This window comes from Pipra filicauda, unplaced genomic scaffold (assembly GCF_003945595.2).
Source record: "Pipra filicauda isolate LSUMZ 115617 unplaced genomic scaffold, ASM394559v2 scaffold103_size3290846_pilon, whole genome shotgun sequence".
Classification (NCBI taxonomy): domain Eukaryota; kingdom Metazoa; phylum Chordata; class Aves; order Passeriformes; family Pipridae; genus Pipra; species Pipra filicauda.
In genome coordinates this window covers 1,334,112-1,359,712 of record NW_024103474.1, presented here as the reverse complement: position 1 = coordinate 1,359,712, position 25,601 = coordinate 1,334,112, and the positions used below count along the sequence as shown (strand labels likewise).

The following is a 25,601-nucleotide window of genomic DNA, read 5'->3' as shown; positions in this document are numbered from 1 at the left end:
GCGCGCAGCCGCCGCCGATTGGCCCGCGAGTGGCCGGGGGCGGGGCGGGCGCGCGCGGGCCGGGCGGGGCCGGGCCGGCCGGGCGGGGGCGCGCGCGGCGCGCGGAGCCGGGAGCGCGCACGGCCCGCCCCGCCCCGCCCGTTTCCGCCGCCGCCGCCGCTCGCGCTTGGGCCTGTGGAGCAGGAGGCGGCGGGAGCCGGACCAGCGCAGGCCGCAGGTACTGGGGGGGCTCCGCGCCGGACGGGGACGGTGTGAGGGCGGCTCGCCGGCTTCTCTGCTCCCTTCCCGCCGCCGCTGCCGCCGCCGGGTGGGGCCCGCCCGCCCCCGCCGGCAGCCCGCGGCCTTGCGGGCGGGGGCGGCCGGGCCCGGCCGGGCCTCTCGCCGCCACCACCGCGCACAAAAGGGAGGGAGGGCGGGCGGGGGCGGCCCCTCCGCGAGTTGCCGGAGCCCGGTAACGGGGCCTTTTCCGGGCGGCGGGAGCGGGGGAGGGGAGGAGACGGAGGGGCGCGGCCCCGGGGCTCCCCCGGCGGAGCCGCCCGCGCCCCGCCCGGGTCTCGGTGCCACCGCCCGGCCGTGGGCGGTGCGGGGCGAGGCGGGGGCGGCGCGGCCCCCGCGCGGTGACACGGGCGGCACTGGGGGTGTCCCGGTAAGGGGCGGCCCGGGGTGTGACGTCACCGCCGCCGGGGCCGCGCCCCGCCCGCCCCGGGGGTCGCCCCGGGGTCCCGCCCGGGGGTCCCTGCGGAAGGGGCTGCCCGGGGGTTGTGCGGGGTCCAACTTGTAGCTCGGGGAGGAATCCCCCTCCGGAGCGAGACGGCAAAGTTTGGGGGGTGGTTTTCTGCCCGGCGGGTGTGCCGGGGAGCGCCCGGCGGGTTTTGGCACAATCGGGGTCCTGAAACTGCCCGGCCTTAAACTACAAGCTGCCCGAACCGTGCGTGCCAAGGGGCGACAGGAGCTTCGAGACCACTTCGGTTGCGTTTCAGTCTGAAAAAATGACCCAAAAACTTCTCATAGAGATTTGCAGAGTTAAAGTCATTATAGAGGCTCAGGACAAAGTATTGTTCCCACTCAAATGATACCACAACTACTTTGATATCCCTTTAAGTCTGTCCCTGCGAGGTGTCTGGAGGGGAGGTTTGTTTGTTTTCAGTTGCTGTCTCATATCCAGCTTTTGTTTCTCTCTGGTGCAGTTCACCTGTTTGTTGTAGGGAACTCTTCATGAGTAGTGGTTCCCACCCACCCTTTCTCTGTGTGATACAGGATTTGCAGAAAACTAAACCCTAAGACTTACCTAGGGAATGTTATGTTTGTTGTTGCTTTTTTTTTTTAACCCCAGAGCTTTAACTAGGTAACAACTCTGCCATCTGTGTGACTTTGAAATGGCCTGTTTCTTCTAGAAGCAAACTTTTATCCTCTCAAAAATCTCAAAAGTTAGTTTTACGTGCCCTAAGTGTTGTTTGTGACTGAAAGTATTACATTCTCCAATGGCTTTCTTTGGGGATTTTTTTCCCAGTATGGAAATATAAAGTCTCTCCCTCTCTGAAAAGATTATTTGTGAAAATATTTGCTTTCTGTTGAAGGCTCTTCTGATGCATCTGTGTGCCTTCCTCCTACCCTGTTCTGGCCTTACCCAGGTCTGCAGTCACACAGCACTGCCATTTCTCTTCTCTCAGATATACAGTCTAATTCTGGCTCTGATTTGGACCGAGGCTGCATGTTTAAAAAAAGAAAAACTGCCATTAGCCTTATTTCACTTTAATTAGTTCGCTGGGATGTTTAACAGCGTATTCAGCATAAACGCTTGACATAAATTAATTTGAATAGGCGATTTGTACCATTTAACACTAGAATACACGGAGGGTTGTTTTTTTTTAAAAAAAAGTTTCTCAAGACATAAATGCACCTTCACACGAGGGGCAAAATAAACTCAGTCACAGCAGAGCTCAGCTGAGCAGCTCTCATGTTATCCCTCCTCGTTCTCCAAGCTCACGCTCTGGCTCAGTGCCACAGCGGCCGAGCGCCAGAGGCGGGGAGTTCTCTGAGCCAGGAATTGACAGTAAAAACATCCTAAATGATCCTAACCACCGCTAGGATGTAGGACTGGTGATGGCTCTTCAGATAAGCAAATTCCAGATAAAAAGCAGTTTGATATTTTGGAGGGGGCTTGGAACGTTCGTCATCTTTGCTTGTGTTTTTTCACGGTAGCTCCATGACTCTGTCCCAGTAAACACGTAGTAAGGGGTAAAACTCTCTGATACAGAACAAATAAATGCACCAAATGGTAGCTGACCTTCCCTCCCGGGGTACAGCCATGCATCTGCACACACCTGGATGGAAATCCTCTGCTCCTTGCCTGCTGATGGGATTCCTCTCCTGGTGTGAATAGCTGAGTAGCTAAATAGAAAGAAGTAGTTGCATATTACTTTTGAGATCATCTCAAAAATAAGCACAAATATCCTAAAAGACTGTCTGTGGTACACTGGTTAAGTTATTGTTGCTTTTACACCAGTGCCAGGTGTCTGGGTGCTTTCTGGCCTTTATTATCACTCATTCTGGACTCTGAATAAAAGTACCAAAAGCTTAATTGGAGTTGGTAGGACAACACTGCATTGTCCATACTCTCTTCTGTCCTTTTACTATCACCATGTTTTCACTTGGGAAGAACATTTGAGACTGTAAAAGAACTAAGGTATCCATAGACCACCTTTTAATTAAGATATTTGCCATCCACACAACTAACAGCCAGTCCTTCCTAAGTGAATCATCTAATTAAACTAATGAGGAGAAGGTTTGCTGTCTTTCCCTGACCATCCTTCATGACCAGGATCCCTGGTAAAAGGAACAGATGGAAAGTCACAAATATACCCAGTAGAATTGGGCAGTACACCCACAACAAATATGAGGTTTTGCTTTCCTCAGGCTCTGACAGTTGTGGGTTTTCTGCTTGCTTTTTTATTGTTGTTTTTTAATCAGAAACAGGGCTTAATTCAATCTCTTTGCTCAGTTAATTAGCAGTGCTTTGCAACCACAAATAGTTCTGTCTCACCTGGCCTGAACTGTCACATTTGGAGCAGGTCACCAGTGTGGATGTGTACACAGTGATTCCTCCTTCTCATCTTCACAGTTTTAATGAAAGTTATCCTTGCCTGTGTCAGGGGTTTGAAAGAACCAGCAGCTCTCCAAGTACCAGTTATCTCTGTTTGCATTCTTTGCTAACATTTCGTTTTTCTTATATTTCACACCTGGAGGCTCTTTATTCTTCACCTCCTGTCTGCTCTGTTGCAACTGTGGGAGGTGAGAAGGCCATCTTACAGTGGGATCTTGACTTGGTACTGACCAAGTAAATTGGCTCATTTTTTGAACCTCAGTCCAGGAGCTGTTTGGAAAGGCTGGGTTCCATGTAAACCGCAGCAGAACTAGGCTTCTGCGCTTGAAATTGAAAATATTTTTGGGAAGATTTTAAATTACACTGTGGAATGTTGACAGATGAGAATGAGCATGCAGTTTGGGATAAAGAAAGTATTAGAAATAAGAGTACAGCCTTCAGAAAGTTTTAAGTCATGAAGTTGACCAGAAAAGTAAATAAAAACGTGAACTCTGGCAAGTCAAATGAAAAATAAAAGGACCTGCCAGAGAGACTCTGAGCAATGTCATACTAATGGCAAAAAAACCAAAAAAAAAACATTTTCCAAGTACATCAGAAGCAGAAAGGTACTGGAGTGAAGAAGTGAAAGAAATATTTGATGATGAAGGCATGAGTAGAAAGTTAGATGACTTATGTGTGTTCCTGTTTCCCGTGGAGGAGTCCAGGAGTCCAAAGAGGTTCCTATGCCAGAAATTCTCTTTATGGGGAACAGGACTCATTGGAAGATCTGTCTGTGCTTGAATTGTCAGCAAAGTAATTTTTAGAGCAAAGTGATAAATACAGTTAAGAGATGCCAAGACCAGATGGTGCTCGCCCAAGGGTTCCAAAGGAAACTTGGGCCTGAAATGACCAAATTATTAATTACACTGTGTAACTTCTCACTTAATACCTTGAAGCCAGAGAAATAGAAGATGATTTACATGGTAGCAGTTCTTAAAGATAGTTCAGCAGGATATCACAGAGTTCAATGCATTTTTAAAAAATAAATGGTAAAAAGAAGTAACCAGATGGACTAACAACTTACAGTAGGAGAAAGCTGGTGTGACTTTTGCAAAGGAAACAGTGCAGGTTATATCTGTTGGAGGTTTTAAATGACTCAACAAGGACAGAGAAGGGAAGTTTGGGGCAAGAGAATAGGGATGTGTGTTACACCTCTACTGCTCAGCATACTCATAAATGTTCTGGTGAGAAAGGTGTTGAGCAGAAAGGGAAGAAACAGCAAGAGCTGGCTAGGAAGAATTGCAACTTGTCCTTCTGACATGAATTACAGGCAGCAAAATGCCAAATTAAATTTGTTCCAGATAAATACAAGGGGGGGAAGTCTTAATTTGTTTATGCACTGATGGGGTGAAAGTTAATTATTGCCACTTAAAAGGAAGAGCTTGTCATAATTCTGTGAAAATGCAAGTTTAATGTTCAACAGTGATCATATGAGCAAGTGTGAGAGGCTTTGGGAAAGGAGTAAAAAAGGAAAACAGGGGGAAAGCATCAGGGCTCTCAGTTCTCAGCACGCTGATTACAGCGGGTTGGCACAAAGGGAGATGCACTTTGAGATACATTGCAACTGGAAAAGCAAAGATGAGGCTGAAAAAAGTGATCAGAGATAAGGAATGGGTTCCATACAAGGGATGCTTAAAAAGATTTGAACTCTTCAGCTTGGCAAAGACATGACTGAGCACAGTCTGGTCTAGATCAAAACCGATGGTGCCTCTCCCTCAGTCTGCACCGAGACCGCAGAATGCAGCGCCACAGAGTGCTCTGAATGACAACGATTTACGTGGCTCCAGAACCCAACAGATGAAATCACAGGAGAAAATGCTGTCAAAAAATAACCCCCCCAAACTGGAAACTGAGAAAATACACTTTCAGAGGCATCAGTGTGTTTGTTCCTTCTTTTACTCAGTCATCTGAGATCCCTGCATGTGTCGGGCAGGGTGCTGGACTCGTTGGGTGTTTGATCTGAGCCTGTGCAGTTGCAGCAGATATCTTGTGGTGGGAGAAGAGAAGGAACACAGGTGAGTGTCAGCTGTGGGTACAAGAAGATGGTTGTCTAGAAGAGTTAGTGTTAGTTTTTCTTGTCCATATGTGCTTTGCTGCCTGCTGTGGGGCAGCAGGAGACAGAGCCACCTCACCCAAGCAGAACCTGCCTTGTTCAGTGTGTGGTGCCCCACATCCCATGTGACATGCTGGAGGTGTCTGGGAAGAGAGGACTCCAAGAAAAAACTGGCCCAAATGCAAAGCGTTTTGCAGATTACACACACGTGGAAATCCAGAGATCTACTATAATTACCTCAATATTAAGCCCTAATCTCATTTTGTGCCAAGTAATCTTGGGACTCGGTATTGCATAAGAGAAGTGCTCTCTTAAGTCCCCGTGCCTGCAGATAGCAAAGATGTAGTCAGGGGCAAAGTAGCAGGAACGTGAAGTGAGGGTGGAAGGACAGCAATGGCAGCCACAAATCCTGAGGACAAAATCCTGCTTCCTGCCCCTGTAATCCAAACTTTGCCTTCAGCCTTGGAGAGGGACTTGGCATGGTAAAGTAAGGCAGGGGAGAAATGCTCAAAATAGGCTTCTTCCTTGGGTTCTGAAATAGTGTTAATTTACTAATTATATAACAATAGGGAGGTGAACAGTGTGAGGTGAACTTTGCAGATAGTTCAGAACAACTTGTAGTAGATCAGGAGGGCCTTGCTAAGTTTGGTGTTAGCAAAACAGGATGCACGGTGACAATGTTAAAAGAGAGTTTTGCTTGCCCATATTGCTGTTCTATTTTCTAACAATTTTGGCTTAAACATGCTTAAAAAAGATTTTTCAGGAACCTTCTTTTGTGCTATTTTTCCCCCATCAAGTGTTGAATGTGAATTAAATAACCTGGCTTGGAAAGGAAATGAAGGCATCTGTTTTGTTCACGCTTAAGAAACAATGCAAGAAAGCCCTACAGATGAAATAGGAGAAAAGCAGAAATTGAACGTAGAAAATAGAAAACAGAAACTCAAAATCATGGAAAGTAACTGGGAGGAAAAGGGAGCTCAAAGAGAAGCCGATGACTAAGAAATTATGGAATCTAAAAAGTTGAAATGTGGTAGAAACAGCAAGGCCTTGCCATGTGTCCTGCTGGGCCTGCCTTTGCTTCCAACCTGGCTCATCCCCTGTGCCCTTGTCCTTGTTTCAGGCCCAGCTTTCCTCACCTCTCCTTAGGATCTTAGCACAGTGCTTGGTCATTTTCTTCCTTGGTCGTGTCTCTTCCAGTTTTTTTTTCCCAGTTCTGCCATAGTTGTTCCTCATATGGTCACTGTTATGTAGTTTAATCATCCGTGTGCTCTGCTCTGAGTCATTTCCAGTTCCTGTACAGCCTTTTGACACGGGCAGGATCACGGCTGCACACTGTCAGAAAATACAGGTGTTAGTCCTACATCATGTTAAAGATATCTGTTTTGGTTGCTTTTTCCTAGTTCTTAATACTGGAATCTTAAACAAAAATTGTAGCACTTCAGAGTATTGAGCTTGTATTTTAAAGGAGTTAACTCTATAACCTTAAAATACTGTCCTTGGGTTACAGTGATCAGCTCCCAGTCCATAATTTCACATAGGAAGTTGAATTTGGTTTTTACCTTGTGTATCACTTCACATTTATCTATTTCAAATTTTATTGCTCAGGCACAGAGCCTGTTAAGGTTCTGAAATTCATCACACTAAGCCCTTGCCTTTACTACCTGTAAATCTTGACATCATCAGTAAATTTTGTTGTATTGCTGTTTTTCCTCACTTTTTCAGGTGATTTATGAATGTCAAGCTGTGCAGGTTCCACGGGTGATTTTCTTAGTGTGCTGAGCATTTCTTTCTATCCAGTTTCCTATCTTTTGGCAGTTATTTATCTATACACAGGGAACTTCCCTGTAATCAGGTATTTCGATTATCTCATTAAGTTTAAAAAAAAGAAAAGGTTGAATTATACTGCACACCTAATGGTGGTAATTGAAACCTCTGTTTTGAGATGTATCTCAGCTCTGAAGATCTCAGGCCTGAGAATGGAGGGGGTTTATGTAACTTTTTTTTCCGGAAAGTTCTTTACACACTGCCGCAGTTTGAGTTTGAAAGAATGCTAATATGCAGTAATAATAAAGAGAAGTAGGACAAGCTTAATGATTATAATCCCATCAGACTAAGACATCAATCCCAGGCACAATAATGGCATAAGTAACAAAGCGTTCAGGAAAGAATTAAGGCAATGTCACTCAACCTGGAGTGGGGGAAATAGAAACAATTGGTGTTAATTGTTTTAGTTTGGTTCCTAAGTGCAAGTGTTCATCTTAGCCTTCGGTTAGCGCTTGACAGTAATTGCACGTCATTTTCAGTGAGAAACTAAGCGAGAACAAAATCAATATGGTTCATATTAAATTTAGTAGAAAGAGGACAGCTGTAAAAGGCAAGTGAAGGCTCAAGTAAGTCTGTGTCTAGTGAGAACATGAAGGATTTGGGCTCTTGGGTTGTATTTCTTAGTGGTCACCTGGAGAAAACGCAAAATGCCAATAATGGGAAGTTGGCAGAGATTGAAGAAATGAGGAAGTGACAAGTAAAACCTCATTGTGATGCAGAAAATGTAACCAACTGCTGGAGCAGGAGCTTGGTCCGGGGTTTTCTGTTACTTCTATTTTAGAGTCAAGGTAGTCTGCACTTGAGTTAATGCACCAAGTGAAACGTGTACCAGGGAATGGCCAAGCTGTGGCTTGTTTGCACTTGAAACGCAGCTCAGGGTGTGGTTCTCTGATACGGCATAAATGGATTTAACAGCACACCTTGTCAAAATAGGGGTGTCCCTCCAGGCTCCCGCTCCTGGAGCTGCTGCAGCAGCCCAGGGGCGTTTGGGGGTGGGATGGAGAAGGGATGGGCAGGTACGCAGAGCTGTGCTGCTGGGCTTTCAAGAGCCCTCCCGGCTGAAGCACTTCACTGTGACACCTCTACCACTTTGTTATTCCTTATGCTGGGAGCAGACAGTAACTACTGTCAAAGGTGTAAAGGTAATTTAAAAAAAAAATAACCAGCTCTATATTAGGATGCTGCAGTCTGGAAAGTGTGTTGCGTGAGCAGCAGGAAGAGGGTGAGTGAGGTAAAGTGTTCATTCTTTTTCCATTTCAGAGTTAGGAGGCAGTAAAAGCAACTAATAGGGACAATCTTGAATTTGAAGGAAGTGGCTTTACACACAATGTGTAATTAAGCTGTGGGAACTCCCTCCAACAGGATATTGTGTGTACTGGAAGTTTACATGGGTTCAAAGGGAGTCTGGACAAGCTCGTGGAAGAGAAATCTGTTTGAGGTTACCAGATTCATGGGAACCACGTCTGACCCAAGAAGCTCCTGAGCTGAAAATGGTTGGAGAGCATGGAGGGGGAATCTTCTCATTCATCTTTCCTCTTTTCCTTTTGCAAAGGAATCCAACCCTAAGGTCATCTGGAATGCTCCAGTTCAATATACCCATTCCTGTATGTGTGCAGACCTGTAGCAAAGGATGGTCTGTGAGTCTTGAGGTATAGGAAATGTTAAGTTTAGCTGCAAGGACAAGTTGGTCCAGTGGTCAGCGTCTGTGTTGGAGCTGCTTGTGGGACACAGTGCTGGGTGTAGAAGGTTGCACAGATCGTGGTTTGTGCGTTTTAACAAAAGATAGTTTGTGTGTTCTCACCAGTTTGATGGTGCTGGGGCGTCGTTCCCATAAAGCAGGGGCAGGTGGGCTGTACAGGGCAGGGGAGCAAAGCACAGTGTTTTGCTCTTCCCTGTGGTGGTTAAAAATCAAGGAAATTTACTAGAATCCAAAGCAATTTTCTTCTCTGAGAGGGAGATGAGTTGAGTGTTGTCATACAGATTTATCCTGAAGAGGAAAGCAAGGGCAAAGGCTGCAACTTGATAGGATGAATCCTGCTTTGAGACTTCACATGATATCTCGGATTAGACGTACTGTGTCCGCATGACACTCAACACAGATCTAGTGCTGACAGGTGATTCAGGTTTCCTCCAAAACGTTGCACTGGCAGGCTTTGTGCTGGATGTGGAATCTCCTGCCCCATCCCAGCCACTGCAGAGGCAGCATGAACAACACAGTGTGCTGAACGGAGATGCATCGTATGCCTGTGCCTATGAAACATGTATTTTATATTTTTTGATAACTTGTAATGGCAGTATAAAATTATTCAGTCATTAAGGGTTCACTGGGGCTGGCAACCAATGTTGCAAAGACCTAATGCAGTTAAGCTGACACTGCTCCCAGTTCTGGTGATGTGGTACGAAGAGGCTTGAGCTGGTTGTTCGTGGAGTTAGCGGAGACCTGGGGAGGTTCATTAGATGGGGGTGAACACAGCTGCACTGCTCCCGATTTAAAGCTGGCTCTGGAAATGTACAGCTCTCTGTTTGCAAGGCACTTTTTCCAAACTAGTAAAATTTGCCAGACTTGAGCCTGGTTAACACACGGTCTGAATGAACTGCTAGCAGAAAGCACTCAGCCTGCCCTGTCCAAGGACCTTCCCGTGTTCAGTATTTAATCCTGTTGGATACTACACCGTCCTTCTATGTCAGTTTTTCAATTGCACTTCAGTCTTAAAACAGAAAATTTCCATTTCTCTGTGGATTACATTTAACGTGCAACATCAGTAGCCTGCCCTGTTATTTGCCAGCTTTGGGACTTTTTGGAAGTGTTGAATTTCATATGTAACTGTCCAAAAAAACCCCAGCAGATAGCTTTTTCTCACCAACTGCTCCCACATAGTGCTGTAGTTAGAAATAGGTCTATTTTGCAGTACTGTCAAACTGCTTTATGTGCTGGCTGCAGTAAGGAATATAAATATAGTTGTTTCCCAAAGGCCTTGTTAGCAACGCTTTAAATAGTGTGGCTTTTTGGTTTATGAGTGCAAGTGTTCACAGGCAAACTTGCAGAGAATTAAGAAAATCTCAATTATTGCAATAAACTGTGTTGACTGTCTCCTCAATAGCAAAGACTGCATTCATGTTTTTAGTGTTTGTATTCCAGTGGGTTGTAATTGAGCTGTATTTCCACCCCAGTAGTGCTTGATTTCAGGTTGTACATGGTGTCAAAAGAGCAGATCACTCTGAGCACAGAGTGTGTCTGGGTTTACTGTCAGTGCAGCTGTACAGATAAGTTCAGGACAATAAATAAGTGGTCACCTGCAGAATGTTTTGGGGTGTGTACTTCTTCCAGGATCCTTTAGGAACCCTGTAGCAGAAACATGGGTTTTATCTGACTCCTTGGTGTGATTGAATCACCTTTTTCTTTAATTTTTTTTCTTACTCTTGTTACAGTCCCAAGGCTGTTTGCTCCCTGTTTGGCACCTTTTCTAAGAGGTGAATTGAGATCCTACTTTCCTTTACTTCACAACTATCGCTGTGTAAGAGCATGGCCATCCTGTGCTGGTTATGTGGGAAAGAAAAGGCATGACAGCACATATAGGCTTGCATATGCTCAAAGAAGCTGATTTAAGGTAGCAGGATTAGCATTTCAGCAGCAAGCTGCAATGTTTCTGACAGCTGTTTATACATGTTTTCACTAATGAGAAGTGCAGTGGTGAAAAAGAATTACAAAATGTATAGTTGCTGACATTTTCCATTGAGACTTCCGTGAAGAAGGTCGAGACTCTTGCCCCCTGTTGGGAGATATGGGAATCCTGGATTCTGCTCTAGGGAAGGGTGGATTTGAGCTGTTACACTCTTCTGCCATCTTCCTCTTGGCATGTTTGCCTGTCCCCTCCCCATTCCCTGGTCATGGTCTTTGGACCATTTCACCCAGTCAGATGCTCCATGTTCAGTCTTTTTCTTCACTGGCTGTACACACTGTCCTAAAAGCAGACCTATTTGCCTCTGGGCTGATCTGCTTTGAGCTCCAAACTGCTTTGGTAGTTCTCAGTTTTGATGCTGGATCTTGCTAGATGGCCAGAAGAAAACTATGGGAAAAACCTGCTTATCCACTCTTCATCACTGGAGTCTCTGGGGAAAATCTTTCCTCATTCCCCTCAGACTTGAACAAAAGTGAGTCTATTTTAAGAGTAAATCCAGGTGCTGGTGCCAAGGCAGTTCAGGTGCTGGTGAAGGGGCAGTTCTCCTGTGTGGTAGGTAGAGGGCAGGGCCTGACTGGTCAGGGTGGGGGACACTTGAGCCGTGTTTTGTCTTCTGGTCCCTCCCAGGGCAGGGCTGAGGGAATGAAGGGGAAATGAAGCAAGCAAGAAGAGTGCCAGGCTGTAATTCACTCGGCAGCAAACTCTGTAAGTGCTGTGTGGAGGAGTCAGCAGCAAGGCAGCCTTTCTAAGATTTCAAAACCTTTGCCTTCCAACGTTTGGTTTTAAGGACTTCAGAAAGATTAGGTGGGAAAGGATTTAAAGGATGTTTCCCCTACCCTAGCATCAGAAACATCCTTAATTATGCTGCTGAACTGCTTCTACTGGGTACTTGCTAACATGCAATAATCCAGATTTATTTTTTTTTGACAAAATTCTGCATTATACAAGGGATCTGCCCCTGTGGTAAAGCAGGCAGTATAAAGTTGGTAGTAGTTAACTGGTAATTGAAATTAAATCTAATTAAATCTAGTCATGATATCTCTGTGATGGTAAAGGGCTGTTTCTTCCATCTTTCTCCAGGATGAGATCTATAGGAGACAGACAAACCTGGCAGCTTATCCAACTTTAGAATGTCAGCAGTGTCCACAGTCCTCACTCATGCTATGTGGCCTTGGGATTTGCAGGAGAGGAGGCACTGGAAAAGTTGTTTTTTGGAAAAATAAATAGCATGCTGAAGAGGCAAATTCCCTTGCAGTAAACAGTAATACTTGGGGGGGAGTACATTTAAAACACAGGAAAAAATATTTTTCCCATTTCCAATTCTTCTGGAGTAGATTCCCTTAACAAGCAGGGCTTTATGCTGCAGAGGTCTGGGAGCGTTACTGCCCTTAGAAACAGCAGCCTAATGTAACAAGGATATTAGTGTGGCAACTCGGCAAACAGGAGCTCCTTGTGTTGTAACCTCCTGTGATGTTAGTGGGATTGAGTAAATGATGGCTAAAACTCCTGTAATACCTGTAAAAGACACTGGCCTAGGTTGAGGAAATGTCAGAATTGAATCTCTTCCATTCAGATGAGTCACTTGAGTCACATTGTGAGAGTTTCCACTTTGAATCTAGCAGACTAGCTGGTTTTGAGAATCCTATAAATGCAAAGGTGGGAGGAGTGGTTCATTTAAGAGTAGGAAAAATTTCAGATCTCTTGTCTTGCTGCAGAAGACAGCACAGATTCTCCTAGAAGATCATTGCAGCCATTCTGCTACACTAATTGAGATAGAACATTTCTTGCTCAATGTTCTGTGTGCATCATCACTGGTGCAGTTCCAGCAGCTTTCTGGATTTATTGGTCTCTCCCTGCTCTACGTGTTGTGTAAAAGGATGAATGTGTAGCAGTTGTGTTCAGTTACAGTGGGGTAGTAGTAGCTTGGATTTGGTCTATTTGTTACATCCTCTTAGGTTTTTTAGCTTTAAATGTAGACACACACTCACTGGTGACAGGCTGGGCTGCAGCAAATACTAAATTGTGTGTAATGGGCATCTTAAATTAAACTCTTCAGCCCAGCAAAGTGCTTTGATTCCCACACACTGCTCGTACAAATTTGATGTATTTCCATGTTTCAGAATACTTGATTAAGAAAACCAGGGCATGTCAAAATGCAGCAGAAAGACCCTACTGCTGTGAATGCTCTTAGTGTTGTCCTTGTGATACTCACCGCTAAGACATAGCTCCGTTCTAACAATCAATTTTTTTCTCTATTGTACTACCAAGATGTTGTTTTTCTGAGTCTTTGCCAGACCCGACAATCCCTTACAGCTGCCCACTGGAGAGGAATGTATTTATTTTATCTAAAAATAACCAGCCGAAAGATGCTGATCTGCACGCTGAATCCTCTAAATTAGGAAATTATTACTGTAAATGTGTTAATGCATGAATGACGGGCTGCTGTTGCCATGGCCAGATAGCTGCTAAAATTTGAGGACCACACGTGGGGATTTGGGACATTGTGGCACCAGTAGACCGGTTTCCATACACAGACACTTTCAGTGGTCCAGACAAGATGAATTTGTCATGAGAAGAAAGCTGGTTGCAGGCTCACCAGCAGTGTCCATCCCTGAGCAGGTTCAGTAGAAGTGAAGTGTGGTGTTCTGGCAGCCAATAAGAGTTCACCCTCACCAGAGAGAAAAAACTTCAGGTACCAAAAAGCTGTAAAGTTTGTAACCACTAATGTGGTTAAATTCGTGAAGTTCAGGCCAAGGGCAAGGCCCTGCACCTGGGTTGGGGCAATCCCAAGTGCCAGGTACAGGCTGGGGGATGAACAGATTGAGAGCAGCCCTGAGGAGAAGGACTTGGGGGGTTGGTTGACAGGAAGCTCCACGTGACCCAGCAATGTGCACTCACAGCCCAGAAAACCAAACGTGTCCTGGGCTGTGTCAAAAGCAGCGTGAGCAGCGGGATGAGGGGGCTAATCCTGCCCCTCTGCTCTGCTCTGATGGGAGCCCACCTGCAGTGCTGCATCCAGCTCTGGGGCCCCAGCACCTCCAGGAAGGATGTGGACCTGTTGGAGCAGGTCCAGAGGAGGGACAGAAGGATGATCAGAGGGGCTGGAGACACGTTGAGGGAGTTGGGGCTGTTCATCCTGGAGAGAAGGCTCTGAGAAGACCTTAGAGCATCTTGTGGTACCTAAAGGGGCTACAAGAGAGCTGGAAAGGGAACTTCTGGCAGGGGCATGTAGTGATAGGACAAGGGATAACTGCTTTAAACTGACAGAGCAGGGTTGGGTTAGATTAGAGGTTGGGAAGAAATTCTTCCCTGTGAGGGTGGTGAGGCCCTGGCACAGGTTGCCCGGGGAAGTTGTGGCTGCCCCATCCCTGGAAGTGTTCAAGGCCAGGTTGGACAGGGCTTGGAGCAACCTGGTCTAGTAGAAGGTGTCCCTGCCCATGACGGGGGTTGGAATGAGATGATGGTGAAGGTCTCTTCCAACCCAAACCATTCTGTGGTTCTTTGATAACGTCAGGAAGGAAGACATGGTCGTGGTGTTTGGTGACTTCCTTCTGAGCTGGATCAGGGGTCTATCTAGTGATCAGACCTGACATCCTGAGGCATCTGTGTCTACCCAGCATTTATAATCTGGGCTGTTTCTGAAAATTTGAGGTTATAAGTGGTGATCTTTGCATCCTGAATTGAATTTTTTACAACACACTTGTTCCAGAAGGAATTCTTCTGTGGTACTGCTCTCAAAGGTGAAACTAAAGTAAAAAAGATGAGGATGCCATAGTCACCAAAAAAAAAATGAGGTGGTGGAGGCTTTTTGTGACCGTCCAGAAGGATCCTCTAGAAGCTGGCAATGAGGGAATTTTAATTCCCTAGTTTTTCAGTGTGCTAGATGGAGGGGACTGCTCAGCAGGTTTGAGATGCCCTGAGGACTGTCCTGCACATAAGACTGTGAGCAGGGGAGAGTCTCATGGGGCGGGTCCTGAGCAGTGGGAAGGAAGTGGTTGAGCAAACACTGCTGAAGGGCATCTTGGGTCAGAATGATGTCAACGGATCTCAGGAAGCATTCAGGCAGGGAGAGTTTCATGATAAGCTTTTCTCAGGAAAAAGATATTGAGGAGATAAAATAAAGCTGCTGAAATAATTTTTTTATATATATACACATAAATTTTTCAAGCTTTTATAGGGAAGGATTTGTAGAAAGCAATACGTTAGATGATAATGATTTTTTTTTTTTTAAACAGAATTGTAGTTTCCTCGTAGACCTGAGGCATAAGTATGTAGAAGGCCAAAGCATAAAATGAGATTGAACTGGCAAGGAGCACTTAAAAAATAATCTGAGTGACGGAAGCATTTAGAGGAAGATAAAGGAAGAGTTGATCTGATAATCCATTGAAAAATACAGTTATCCGTAGGTGATGCCAAAAAGGTCACCTACCCCAAGTGCTGTTGCAGGTGACACAGGTGATCAAAGGCCAGAGCCCCAGCCACTGGCACAGAGGGGAGAGAGAGGGAGGATACCAAGGAAGGACAGGTTATCCCATTCCGTCATCCGCCTACTTTGTCTCCAGGGTGGTTTCATCAATGGCCTAGATAATTATCTGGGAATCATGATTATTAAACTTGCATCTGACAGACTGTGATTAAGCTGGAGTACAGAGCTAGGACCTGGAGGTAGAATAAAACATCAATGAGCGGAAGGATAAATAAAAGCCTGACACTGGAATATTCAGCTGTGTGAATAGAGGACTATTTACTGTATAGCTGTCCAGATGAAAAAGATCTGGGAGTTATTGGGAATTAAAACCTGGATGTATCAACAGTGCTGTCTTCTGAGGAGGGGAGGAAGGAAGAAAAAGTTATACACTTCTAGATTGGTGTTTAAGCAGCAGGGTATCCTGAAAGATCAGTGAAATAATCCTTCAGCTCTGGGCGCTGTTCATACAGCCCTAGGAGAAATACTGGATTCAGCTTTTGGGCTCCACCCTTGGGTACATTTGTACCAATTGGACTCTGCCCAGAAGGGAGCAACGGGAAGGTCTAAGAAATACGATTTACAGAGAAGGCTTGAATAAACTGGAATTGTTTTGCCCGAAGAGAAGACTAAATGAAGACACGTATTCTCAACTGCACTGGGGAAAGGGAATAATCTATTCTGCAGTGGCCGTGACAAATAGGATAAACAGTAATGTGCTTACATCAAAGAAGGTTGAGGGTACTATTGGGGGAAGTTTTCTCCTATTAAATATTGTGGAGCACAAGAGTAGACGGCTTCAGGGGTTTTGTAGGACTTGAAGAGCAGATTAGCCAAAGCTGACGTTAGGTAGAACTTGTAAGTAGTTGATCTTGACATGGTACAGAGGACAGATGATTTCCAGTTCTGTAAAATTCAAATACTACCACTGCTAGAAAGTGTTCAAACCCATCTAGAACCCCTGAAAAAAACCCACCTTTTTAAAGCTTGGATCATTTAAAACCTTCCACAAATGTAAAAATAACCCCAAATCCCCAGAGGAAAAAACTTGAGTTTGTGTACATATATATTCACAAGGTGAAAGAATCTCACTTTAGAGATAGATTTGGATCTCTTGAGCAGTGGTGTCTGGCAAAGCTATGCTCTATAAATCCTTGAGCCCTTGCTGCTTGATGGGCTGAAATTGTCCTTCTCTGTTTGCAGAAGTACAGAATCTCTGCAAAATCCACTGCTTCTTCACCATATACCAGTACTAAAGGTTGCTTTTAGATGGGTAGTTCTACCTTTTTACTTAATTTCATAAGGCAAGAGAAGAGGTGGAAAGGGGAATATATTTTTGCTGTGTCCTTTAAATCTCTTCTGTGCTTCTTTGAGCCCCTCCCTCCTCGCCAGCAGCCCTAGTCATCCTCATAAACTTTGTTCTGGATTTGTCATGGCAAAAGTTAACTCACAGGGGTGCTCTCTCTGTGGTGTTTTGGTCATGCAGTCATAGGTATTGTGGTGGCGTTGCTGTTTGCTCCATTTCCAGGAAGCTTCACAGGATGACTAAGCGGCTTCCCCTGGAGTGCCTTTATGTTATGGAGAAGAAAGTAGTTATGGTTCTGTCCTCATTCCAGTCCCTCGTAGCCAGGCCACTCCCTAAATCTCTGGCTTGTTCCAGCACTGGTCACAAATAAGTGCCTGGAGAAAGAAAGAAGAGAGCAGGCACATATATAGTGCTGGTTTTGTTTGATTTGCCAGATCCAACACAAACATCCCCTTCAGTCTCACCCTGATTCTTGGCTTTCCTTAAACTTTAAAGCTTCCATACTATCTTCTAAAGGTCAAAGTTGCTTGTGAGCAGGTGATGGATGTACAAATTCACCCATTGCACAGCAGAGATCTGTGTGGAGCATCACGGGGGTCTCCCCTTCTGTGTCCCCCCTTTACTTACTGCAAGCTGGTAGCAGGGTGGATTAACCTGGTAGCAGCAATGCAGGGGAAAGTGGGTTGAGGAGTGAGATGTGCCCTGCCCAAATCCTTTGCAATGTGGTGGTTGGAATCTGAGGAACAGGCTGGTTGCCTCAAGATCCTGCTTTTGGTGCTCTGACGTGGCAGCAGGTGCTCCTCAGTCCAGCTGACTGGCACTTTGTAGTTAAGGCAACTCAGTGCAACAAGATGATGTTCCTGCCCTTGAATCGAAGCATCTCATATTTGAGTGCCTGGAATACACTTTTGAGAAGGTGCTCTCAGACAGTGCTGCTCACTCACTCGCTTTCTCTGGGTGTTCCTCTCTTAACCTTTAGAACAGATGAATAAATGCTTAACCAGACCCATCTCCTCTCCTTTCTATTATTTTTGCACCTAGTGGCTTATCAATGTGTTGACAAGTTCTGGGGAATGGTTTTTCTTAAAGGGATGGGAATTTGAACTCACTCGAGACATCTGTCTGCATCTCTGACGGACACGTAGAGTGGATTTAAAAGTTCTCATTAATTGAAAACTTAGTGGTTATTAATTATTAGCAGCATCTCAGTGAAAAGCTGGAGCGGTTGAATTAATAAGTTGTCATTTTGTTTTTCAGCTATGGCAGCCATTCGAAAAAAGCTGGTTATAGTGGGAGATGGTGCCTGTGGAAAGACCTGTCTGCTGATTGTATTTAGCAAAGACCAGTTCCCTGAAGTTTATGTTCCCACCGTCTTTGAAAACTACGTAGCAGATATTGAAGTGGATGGAAAGCAGGTATGTGAACCCCTCTGTAAGAGCCAGAATGAAGTTGTGTTTGTTCAGAATAGCGTGGAGATCTCCGTGCTCCTTTAATGAGTTGTTTAATAAGTACGTGTGAGTAGTTCTTATGTTGTAAATATATTTTTTAATATTAACCACGTTCCTGTGGAAAAAATATTTGCCTTGCTAGAGCCTGCTCATATCCAATGTGTGTTTAACAACCTGCTTCTAACCTTACACAAAACAAGGTTCCAAAAGTCATGTAGTTAGTCCAAGTAGAGTGTTGCAGCAGGTGGGAGGGGATGGAGCAATTCAAAGACATGCTGAGAACCCAGGGCTAATGGCTTTTGGAATGGAGTCCCTCCTTTGATAGGGACCTACCTGGATTAACAAAGACTAACTCCTGGAGAGTCTTTTATTTCATACCCACTCCTGGACATGTGCAGGATCCTTTTGAGAACAGAAGACTGACAGGCTTCAAAGGTGGTTGATATTTGTAGTGTACATCAGCATCATCTGTCCTGCACAATTCTTAGCAGCCAGGCATGCCCAGGGCTCACTGAGCTTCATCTTTTGTTTGTACTTCAGTAAATTAATCATTAAAATATTTCAGTTTTAAATATTTTGAAAATTGGTTTTCAATTTGTGGAGCTCTTGAGTCCTTTTGTTTACCAAACAAGGAGACATGCCAGACACCTGCTCCAAGAGGCAGCTGCCAGGCTGCTCTCTGATCCCTGGGTGGGTTCCCTTCTGCGCTTACGTCAGCAAGGTGCTGGGTGATGTGTAAAATTGTCACTTTCCAGGATACTCTGGAAGCACACAAAGCAGAAAGTTTGCACCTTGAAAGCTCAGCTATTTCCAAACCCTCTCAGGCAGCCACAGCCTGTGTCTGTTTGCTCCCGTAACCACACAGAGCTGACTCGGTGCCGTGGATCTGCGGGTCAGGCGTGTGGCAGGTTTGGTGCTGAGCTTCTCTGTGTCCTCTCTTGCTGTGACATGTGCCTTTGCTCTGGGTTCAGGTACAGCCAGAACATCTTTCACTCCATTCTAGTTCAGATGCAGTGACTGATGGATTGAAACTGCTCAGTTTTGATCCTCATCGGAGCAAAAAAGTTTTGGGGGCTAGTTTGGGGCTTTATGTTACATTTGATTTCCTGCTGTTACAGGGATGAGTTTCTTGTGGGTTTAGTCATGATAGTTCATGCTAGTTGATCTTATCTCTCCCATAATATAAATTGGTAAGAGAAAATTTACTTTTAGACTAATGTTAGAACATATCTTTTTCCCCAAGTGACAGTTTCTACAGTTTCTGTATTGTATCTTAGACTCTAAGGAGTATTGTTTGAAACATGTATGAGATCCATTTCTCTCTTATCACTGAATCAAACTTCCTCATTCCCTTCTGCCTGAATCTCTGCATCTCTGAATGAGTGAACAGGGAGTCATGCCCTATCAGCAGTCATGCCTATATGCAGCCGGTAGCTAAAGAAAAATTGCATGAGCAGCTTGAGCAGTGTCAGCTGATTTTATTTTTGTAACTGGAGGATATATTTTATCCAAGGACTTTGTCTTCGGAAAACTTGATTACAGAAGTTTATAGGAGAGCAGTGCTTAAGCCTGTTCTGTTTGCCAGCCACTTACCTCTGTTTTCCTAGAAGAGCATTACCAGAAATGTCCAGAAATCACGTGAAGACAAAAAAGTGATGGAAGGAGATGTGTTTTTTTAGGTAGAGCAAAGGAAACGATTCCAGTGTCATGAGAGGGAACCCTCAACAGACAGCTCTCTAAAAAATATAAACATTTGCCACAGAATTCACATCTGCAAGTGCAGAAGTGACTCTGAGAGGAGGAGTGTTTCTGACAGAAGTACAGAAGGTTATTTTTCTATATGTGCGCAACTTAAGGCTTTGTCTCTTCACAATTTAACTAAGCAGTTGCATTGCACATTCAGGCTCACATTTGCGTTCCAGTTCTGCCCATCTGTCTTTATCTGAGCTGCTGTGGACTTTTTTCCTGGAGTTTTTGAACATAAGAGTTTAAACAAGAAGGAACCCACTCCTTTGCGAAGGCAGACTCATCGGAGAATCTCAAGCTAGAGTATGCCTCAAGAGCTTGATTATAGTTTTTAAATTTCCTGGATTAAATGTTGGCTAATTCCTTCTATAGTTTTAAACAATCCTATGGTGGGTGTGTTCTCCCCAGGCTCCAGCATAAGTAGAAATATTCAGAACATTAGGTACTGTACTTTCTTCTTAGTAACCGGAAGCTTTGCACACAAATCAGGTTTGTTTCAAAGCAAATTACAAGTGTGCATTTCTGCTGTGATGGAGTTGTAATGAATTTGTGCACAAATAAGTACAATCTTAACATTTCTTAGTCACTACAGGTTCCAGCTGTAACCCATTGAAAACGTGCATAATCCTAAAAAGTATATACTTAGTCCACTTTCACTGCAAACTGGTGTTTCTGGGATGCTTGTCAGAGATTACCAGCCCTTTGGAGCTGATTCTCTTTGATTCTTCTGTCTTGCTTTTCTGCTGGTAGCTTTAACATCCATTCAAAGAATTGACACTGGTCACGGATATAAAGAAAAATCTCATAAGCTGCAATAAATTGATTTTTGGGGTTATAGAATGTAAAATTCCTCACAGTTCTCCTGTCAAAGCGGTTCGTCCCATAGTCTCCTCCTTTTGAGTGGCGTTGACTGAAATATTTTATCCACTCCTGTTTGGTAACTGGCTTCTGAATCAGAACATCCCTGGTGATCTGACTAACTCCTTATGTTTATTTTGCAGGTTGAGTTGGCTTTGTGGGATACAGCAGGACAGGAAGATTATGATCGACTTAGACCGCTTTCTTATCCAGATACTGATGTTATACTTATGTGTTTTTCAATTGATAGTCCTGATAGTTTAGGTAAGTAGATCACTCACTGAGTTGGAACCACTGTATTCCCCTTGGAAATCACGCTGTAGAATATATTTTCACTTGAGAGTTTTCCTAGTTCCAGAATTCAGGCTGGTTTGAGTGTACAGTTGTCAGACATAGGACCTTAAAGGAACCTGTGTTCTTCAGCAGCACTGAGGGTCACGAGAGCCACAGCACACTGTGTTTGCCAGGGCTCTGCTGCCTAATTTGAGCCACTCTCAGCAGGGGGGGCAGCTCCCCTAGGTCAGCACCCCAGCCCAGCTGTGTGCCTGTCCCTTGGAGGGGCTGCCTTGAGGACCCCCAGCACACAAAGGCTGCAGCTACACTGCTGTGTCCAGGAGCCCTGTGAGTACAGAAGGGGACCACTGAGGGCCATGACCCTCCCAGGTTTTAATTTTACTTCTTTTTTTAATTTCTCTTTGGAAGTTGTAGGTTCTTATACACTCAAGACCACAGTGTATCCAGGAAAATGGAGTAACTTTCTATGTAAATGGGAGAACTAGCTTTGTGTTTTCTTCTCTTCCACCCTCCCTCCCCCTTACTCCCCCATTTGTTCAAGCTTGAAATACTGTCAGTTATTGGTCCCAAATAATCCCAGGGTTTTCGCTCTTTGTTTCGTGAGTTAAAAACATGGGCTAGAGCTGCACTGGAGGGGGCTCTCTCATGGGTGGAAATGATCAGGGACTGGAGATTTACACTCTCCTAGTCTGCTTTCAAGGGATGGAGATTTCCATCTGCTTGTGATGGAGAAAAAGAGTTGCCTGATTTATGACTTCTGAGCTCTAAAAACAACACATTTTAAAAGTGTGTATTTGATGGGCACCTCTTCTGTGTGCAGTCCAAGTCTTCACTGATTGATATATAAATCTAATTTGTAGATGTTGATGTACTTGATCTTGCAAAGATGTTTTTGAAGAGGATAAGGAGCAGGAGATAGAGATACTCTAATTTCTAAGACTCAGCATCTCTGGAACTTTGATTTCTGTCCCTTTAAAATGGTAATTACTCCATCCATCCAGTGTAGTCTGCTAAACAAATACATGGTGGTAGCATTTTTTCAAAGAAGTAAGTTTCTGTAAAAATTTTCTTTCCTCTCCTCCCTTCCTGCTCACCAATATCCCAGGGTCCCTGGGAGCAGTGAAGAGCTTTTCAGCTGTGCAGTATCTAAAGGCCAGCACACCTGAGCACTCCAGGTGCAGCTGCAGAATTGATGATTTGGATGTAAAGCAAAAACTGGCTTCAAAATCCTTAAGTTGTTCTTTTGAGCAAGAAAATATACCATAATACATAATAGTGAATGTCTGTACAAAAGCTGAATGGAATTTCATGAAGATAAAATGGGGTTACACAGCCTGCAAGTACATCCACAGGTGAATCTCAAACGTCTGAGAGCTTCTGAAAGCAAAGCCAGATGTTTTGGGCTGTTCAGCACTTCCTGCTCTATACAATTTATCAAGGTTTTGCTTTCAGAAGCCCTTAAGTCATCCTTCCATTAAAAAAATAAAGTCATGGAGGGCCGTGAGGAGGAGGAGAGGGTTTCTTGTATATGAGCACAAATTCATTTGCTACAGGTAGGGAGAAATGGCAGATTGGAAATGACTTACACAAAGCATTTGGTTTTGTATATCTGTAATTAGTGTGTGGAACATTTCTGCTACAGGTAATGGCAGAGTTGGGAGCGGTTGTTTGATGTTGCTTTATAAAAAGAAGTGAAGTTAAAACTTAGGCTTCAGTGTTGCACCCATCTTTAGCTTCTGGAGATGAATAAAATGTTTCTCTTGAAGCAAAATATTCCATAACTTTCTACTTGAGAATTCTTCTGCATGCTGTTCTTTGCAGTCTCTATGCTAACCCTTGCCAGGTATCTACTGAGAGATGTAGAGAAGCCAAGAGGTTATGTGTCCTTCAGCCTTCAAATAACCACAGACAGGCTTGGTTTTTTGGCAATACCAGAACAGTATATTTGCTTCCCATATTAAGAGTTAAAAATAAAAGGGCATCAGTGTGGATTAGCAAGATACAACCACTCAGGTAAAAGCTTTAAAATAAAACTCCCCAGAAGTGGGTTTTAGTACAGTCATACTTCTATTTATTTCTTTCAGAAAACATCCCAGAGAAATGGACCCCAGAGGTGAAGCATTTCTGCCCCAACGTGCCTATCATCTTGGTAGGAAACAAGAAGGACCTGAGGAATGACGAGCACACAAGACGAGAGCTGGCCAAAATGAAGCAGGCAGGTTCCTTTGGGAGTCTTACAATAAAAGGAAGACATGTGGTGGTTGTAGCAGAACATTAAACAGGCACCCACAGCTGGCTGTCAGCTGCTGTGGGCTGTGTGATCAACAGCTGCCCATGGCAGACACCACGAGTATCTATTGCCTTTAACTGAGTGTCTCTTTTTTCCTATTTGGAGATGTAATTTTTAGAGAAGGCATCCTCAGCAATGAGAATGGCTGTATGGGGTTACTAACAGTCAGCTGCTCTCTGCTGCAGAGCTGGATCCCTGAGGTAGAAAGGAATTAATTAGGAGAGGATCAGCACATCAGAGCAGGCACTCCAGAGCTGTTCTTTATTTGGTGTGTTCAGGGTGTGAAAGGAAATGGTTTTATTGGTGGGTGTTCTGAGGTGATAACCACAGGTGCTGTAGCTCATTCCTGAGCCTATCACGAGGTTTCATTTTCAGATTGAGCCTGAAACCCCCATCTTGGGAATGGGACTGCAGATATTCTGCTCTGTCCTGGAATTTTTGCTCCTGCAGCATAATATTTGAGGTTCTTATACAAAGACTGAGGCATTAATTTTGGGATTTGTTCATAGGGTTTTTTGCAGTTGTAGTGAAGAATTGCATAAATGTTTCCTCAGAAATAAGCAATCATTTGCTCAAGTTGCAGCCTTCAGGCTTAGAGGTGTCAGAAAACTGATCATGTCCTCAGGCACTGGATTCTTAACTATCCAGTTAATTATGTGCACTGAATCCAGAAATTCCTTTGCATTTGTTGGGAAGCCGGGTGGGAAAAGGAGGATCGGTGTGGGTTTGGATTGACCTCACCTGCTGTTTTTGTGCTGTTTCAGGAGCCTGTCAAGCCCGAGGAAGGCCGGGATATGGCAAACCGCATTGGTGCATTCGGGTACATGGAGTGTTCGGCAAAGACCAAAGACGGTGTGAGGGAGGTGTTTGAAATGGCCACTAGAGCTGCTTTGCAAGCCCGGCGTGGCAAGAAAAAGTCCGGGTGCCTTCTCTTATAAAGCGTGGCCAGAGGAAGATGGCCAAAGCAGCACCCTGCACTTGAGTAATTTTGAAGTGCTGTTTATTAATCTTAGTGTATGATTACTGGCCTTTTTCATTATCTATAATTTACTTAAGAGATTTAAAAATCGAGTCATCTTGCTACGAGTATTTAGAAGCCAACCATGATTTTTATAACAATCTGCATCAAATTCATCTGTGCACCCAAGGTTAACCTCAACATTCCTCTAACAAACCTTTTCTGCACTCACAGGATATGCCAGGCGCTAATTGAAGACAATTCTCTATCTTCTTTCTTCTCTCTAGAAAGAGAAAAAGCTGTCAACACAGAGGATTGGTCTGTAACTACTTTATAACTAACGTCCTATTCTAATTGAGTACAACAGTTACAAGGCTGTATGGAATCGAGCGTAGCTTCAGTGCTATCACATTTAGGAAGATCTGATTTTCATGGCTCGGTGGTGTAAAAACATGAGTTTGAAAATGTGATCACTCTGAAATGACCGAGTCCCATTCAGCTAAGGAAAAGTGAGGGTTCTGTGGTTTCATGTTAGTTACCTTTTAGTTACTGTGTAATTAGTGCCAGTTTAAATGTATGTTACCAAAAATAAATCTATTTACCCCAGCTTAGATGTAGTATTTTTTGTATAATTGGATTTCCTAATACTGTTACTTGTAACCTCTGCGTTAAGGTGTTCTGGGTTTTTTAAGAAACTGTATTTGAAAATAAAGTCCGATGGAAAGCAGCTGATCCTCTTCCCCGTTCATTTGTAAGAGTCTGACCCATTCGAATGATTTGAGTGGTCTGCACACCCAGGAGGAGTTTTTTCCATGACGTGATGTAGGGATGAGAAAAGAGCCTGCTCACACTCAAAGCTTCTGAACTGTTCAGTTGCCTTAAATTCATTGCTGGACCCAGTTTCAAAACTTTAAAAAAAAAAAAAAAAGAAACTTTTTGTGTAAGTTTGGTTACCATGTAGTGATCAGACTCCTAACCTGTGAACTTCTTGCTGTTCTGCAGCCAACTAAACTCTTTCTGTATTTTCATTTTTCCAAGAACTAATAGAATAAAGGCAGTTTTCTAAGCTCCCTGTATCCTGGTGTCTGTATTCCTCACTCTGGGTTTTTGGCCCAGCATCTGACAGCCTGAATCAGAAATACCATTTTTGATACAGCTGTGAGAGGATTCACTGAGCAGTTGCAAGTGCTTTAATACTCATTTTTGTTTCCCAGCAAGTGATACCATCCACTGCTCACGGTGGTTTCCGAGTGCTGCAGCAGAGCAGAGGTGGAATATCTCACCTGGCCCCTGCAGTGAGCAGCAAAGCTTCCCAGGAGCTTTTGATACTCAGACGAGAGGCCATCAGTTGAGCTGAACTTGTTGGTTCTGAGCACAAGACTAGAGGAGCAGGAGGAGGCTGTGCAGGAGGAAGGCAGGAGCAGTGTTGCTGTGGGAGCATGTGATGGTTTGCAGGTGGTTGGCAAGGTGTTTGCTGGGCCGTTCCATGAGGGATGCCTTGGAGCGCTGCAACAAGGGCTGGGCTCAAAGTGTAGGC

General features: G+C 44.4%; 1 protein-coding gene across 1 annotated transcript; it reads left to right on the top strand.

Moving 5' to 3' along the window:
- Positions 1-99: 99 nt before the first annotated feature.
- Positions 100-25,140, top strand: RHOA (ras homolog family member A). The gene is made up of 5 exons (XM_027727778.1): positions 100-217; positions 17,728-17,885; positions 20,666-20,786; positions 22,901-23,031; positions 23,871-25,140. Exons 2-5 carry the CDS (start codon positions 17,730-17,732, stop codon positions 24,042-24,044), a joined length of 582 nt encoding a protein of 193 aa, XP_027583579.1. The 5' UTR covers positions 100-217; positions 17,728-17,729; the 3' UTR covers positions 24,045-25,140.
- Positions 25,141-25,601: the final 461 nt, after the last annotated feature.

Excerpts from the sequence above, each read along its gene's own strand:
- RHOA (XM_027727778.1), top strand. The coding sequence starts at position 17,730 with ATGGCAGCCATTCGAAAAAAGCTGGTTATAGTGGGAGATGGTGCCTGT. Across the intron at positions 17,886-20,665 it reads TTGAAGTGGATGGAAAGCAG|GTTGAGTTGGCTTTGTGGGA; the intron begins GTATGTGAACCC and ends TTTATTTTGCAG. Across the intron at positions 23,032-23,870 it reads AGCTGGCCAAAATGAAGCAG|GAGCCTGTCAAGCCCGAGGA; the intron begins GCAGGTTCCTTT and ends GTGCTGTTTCAG.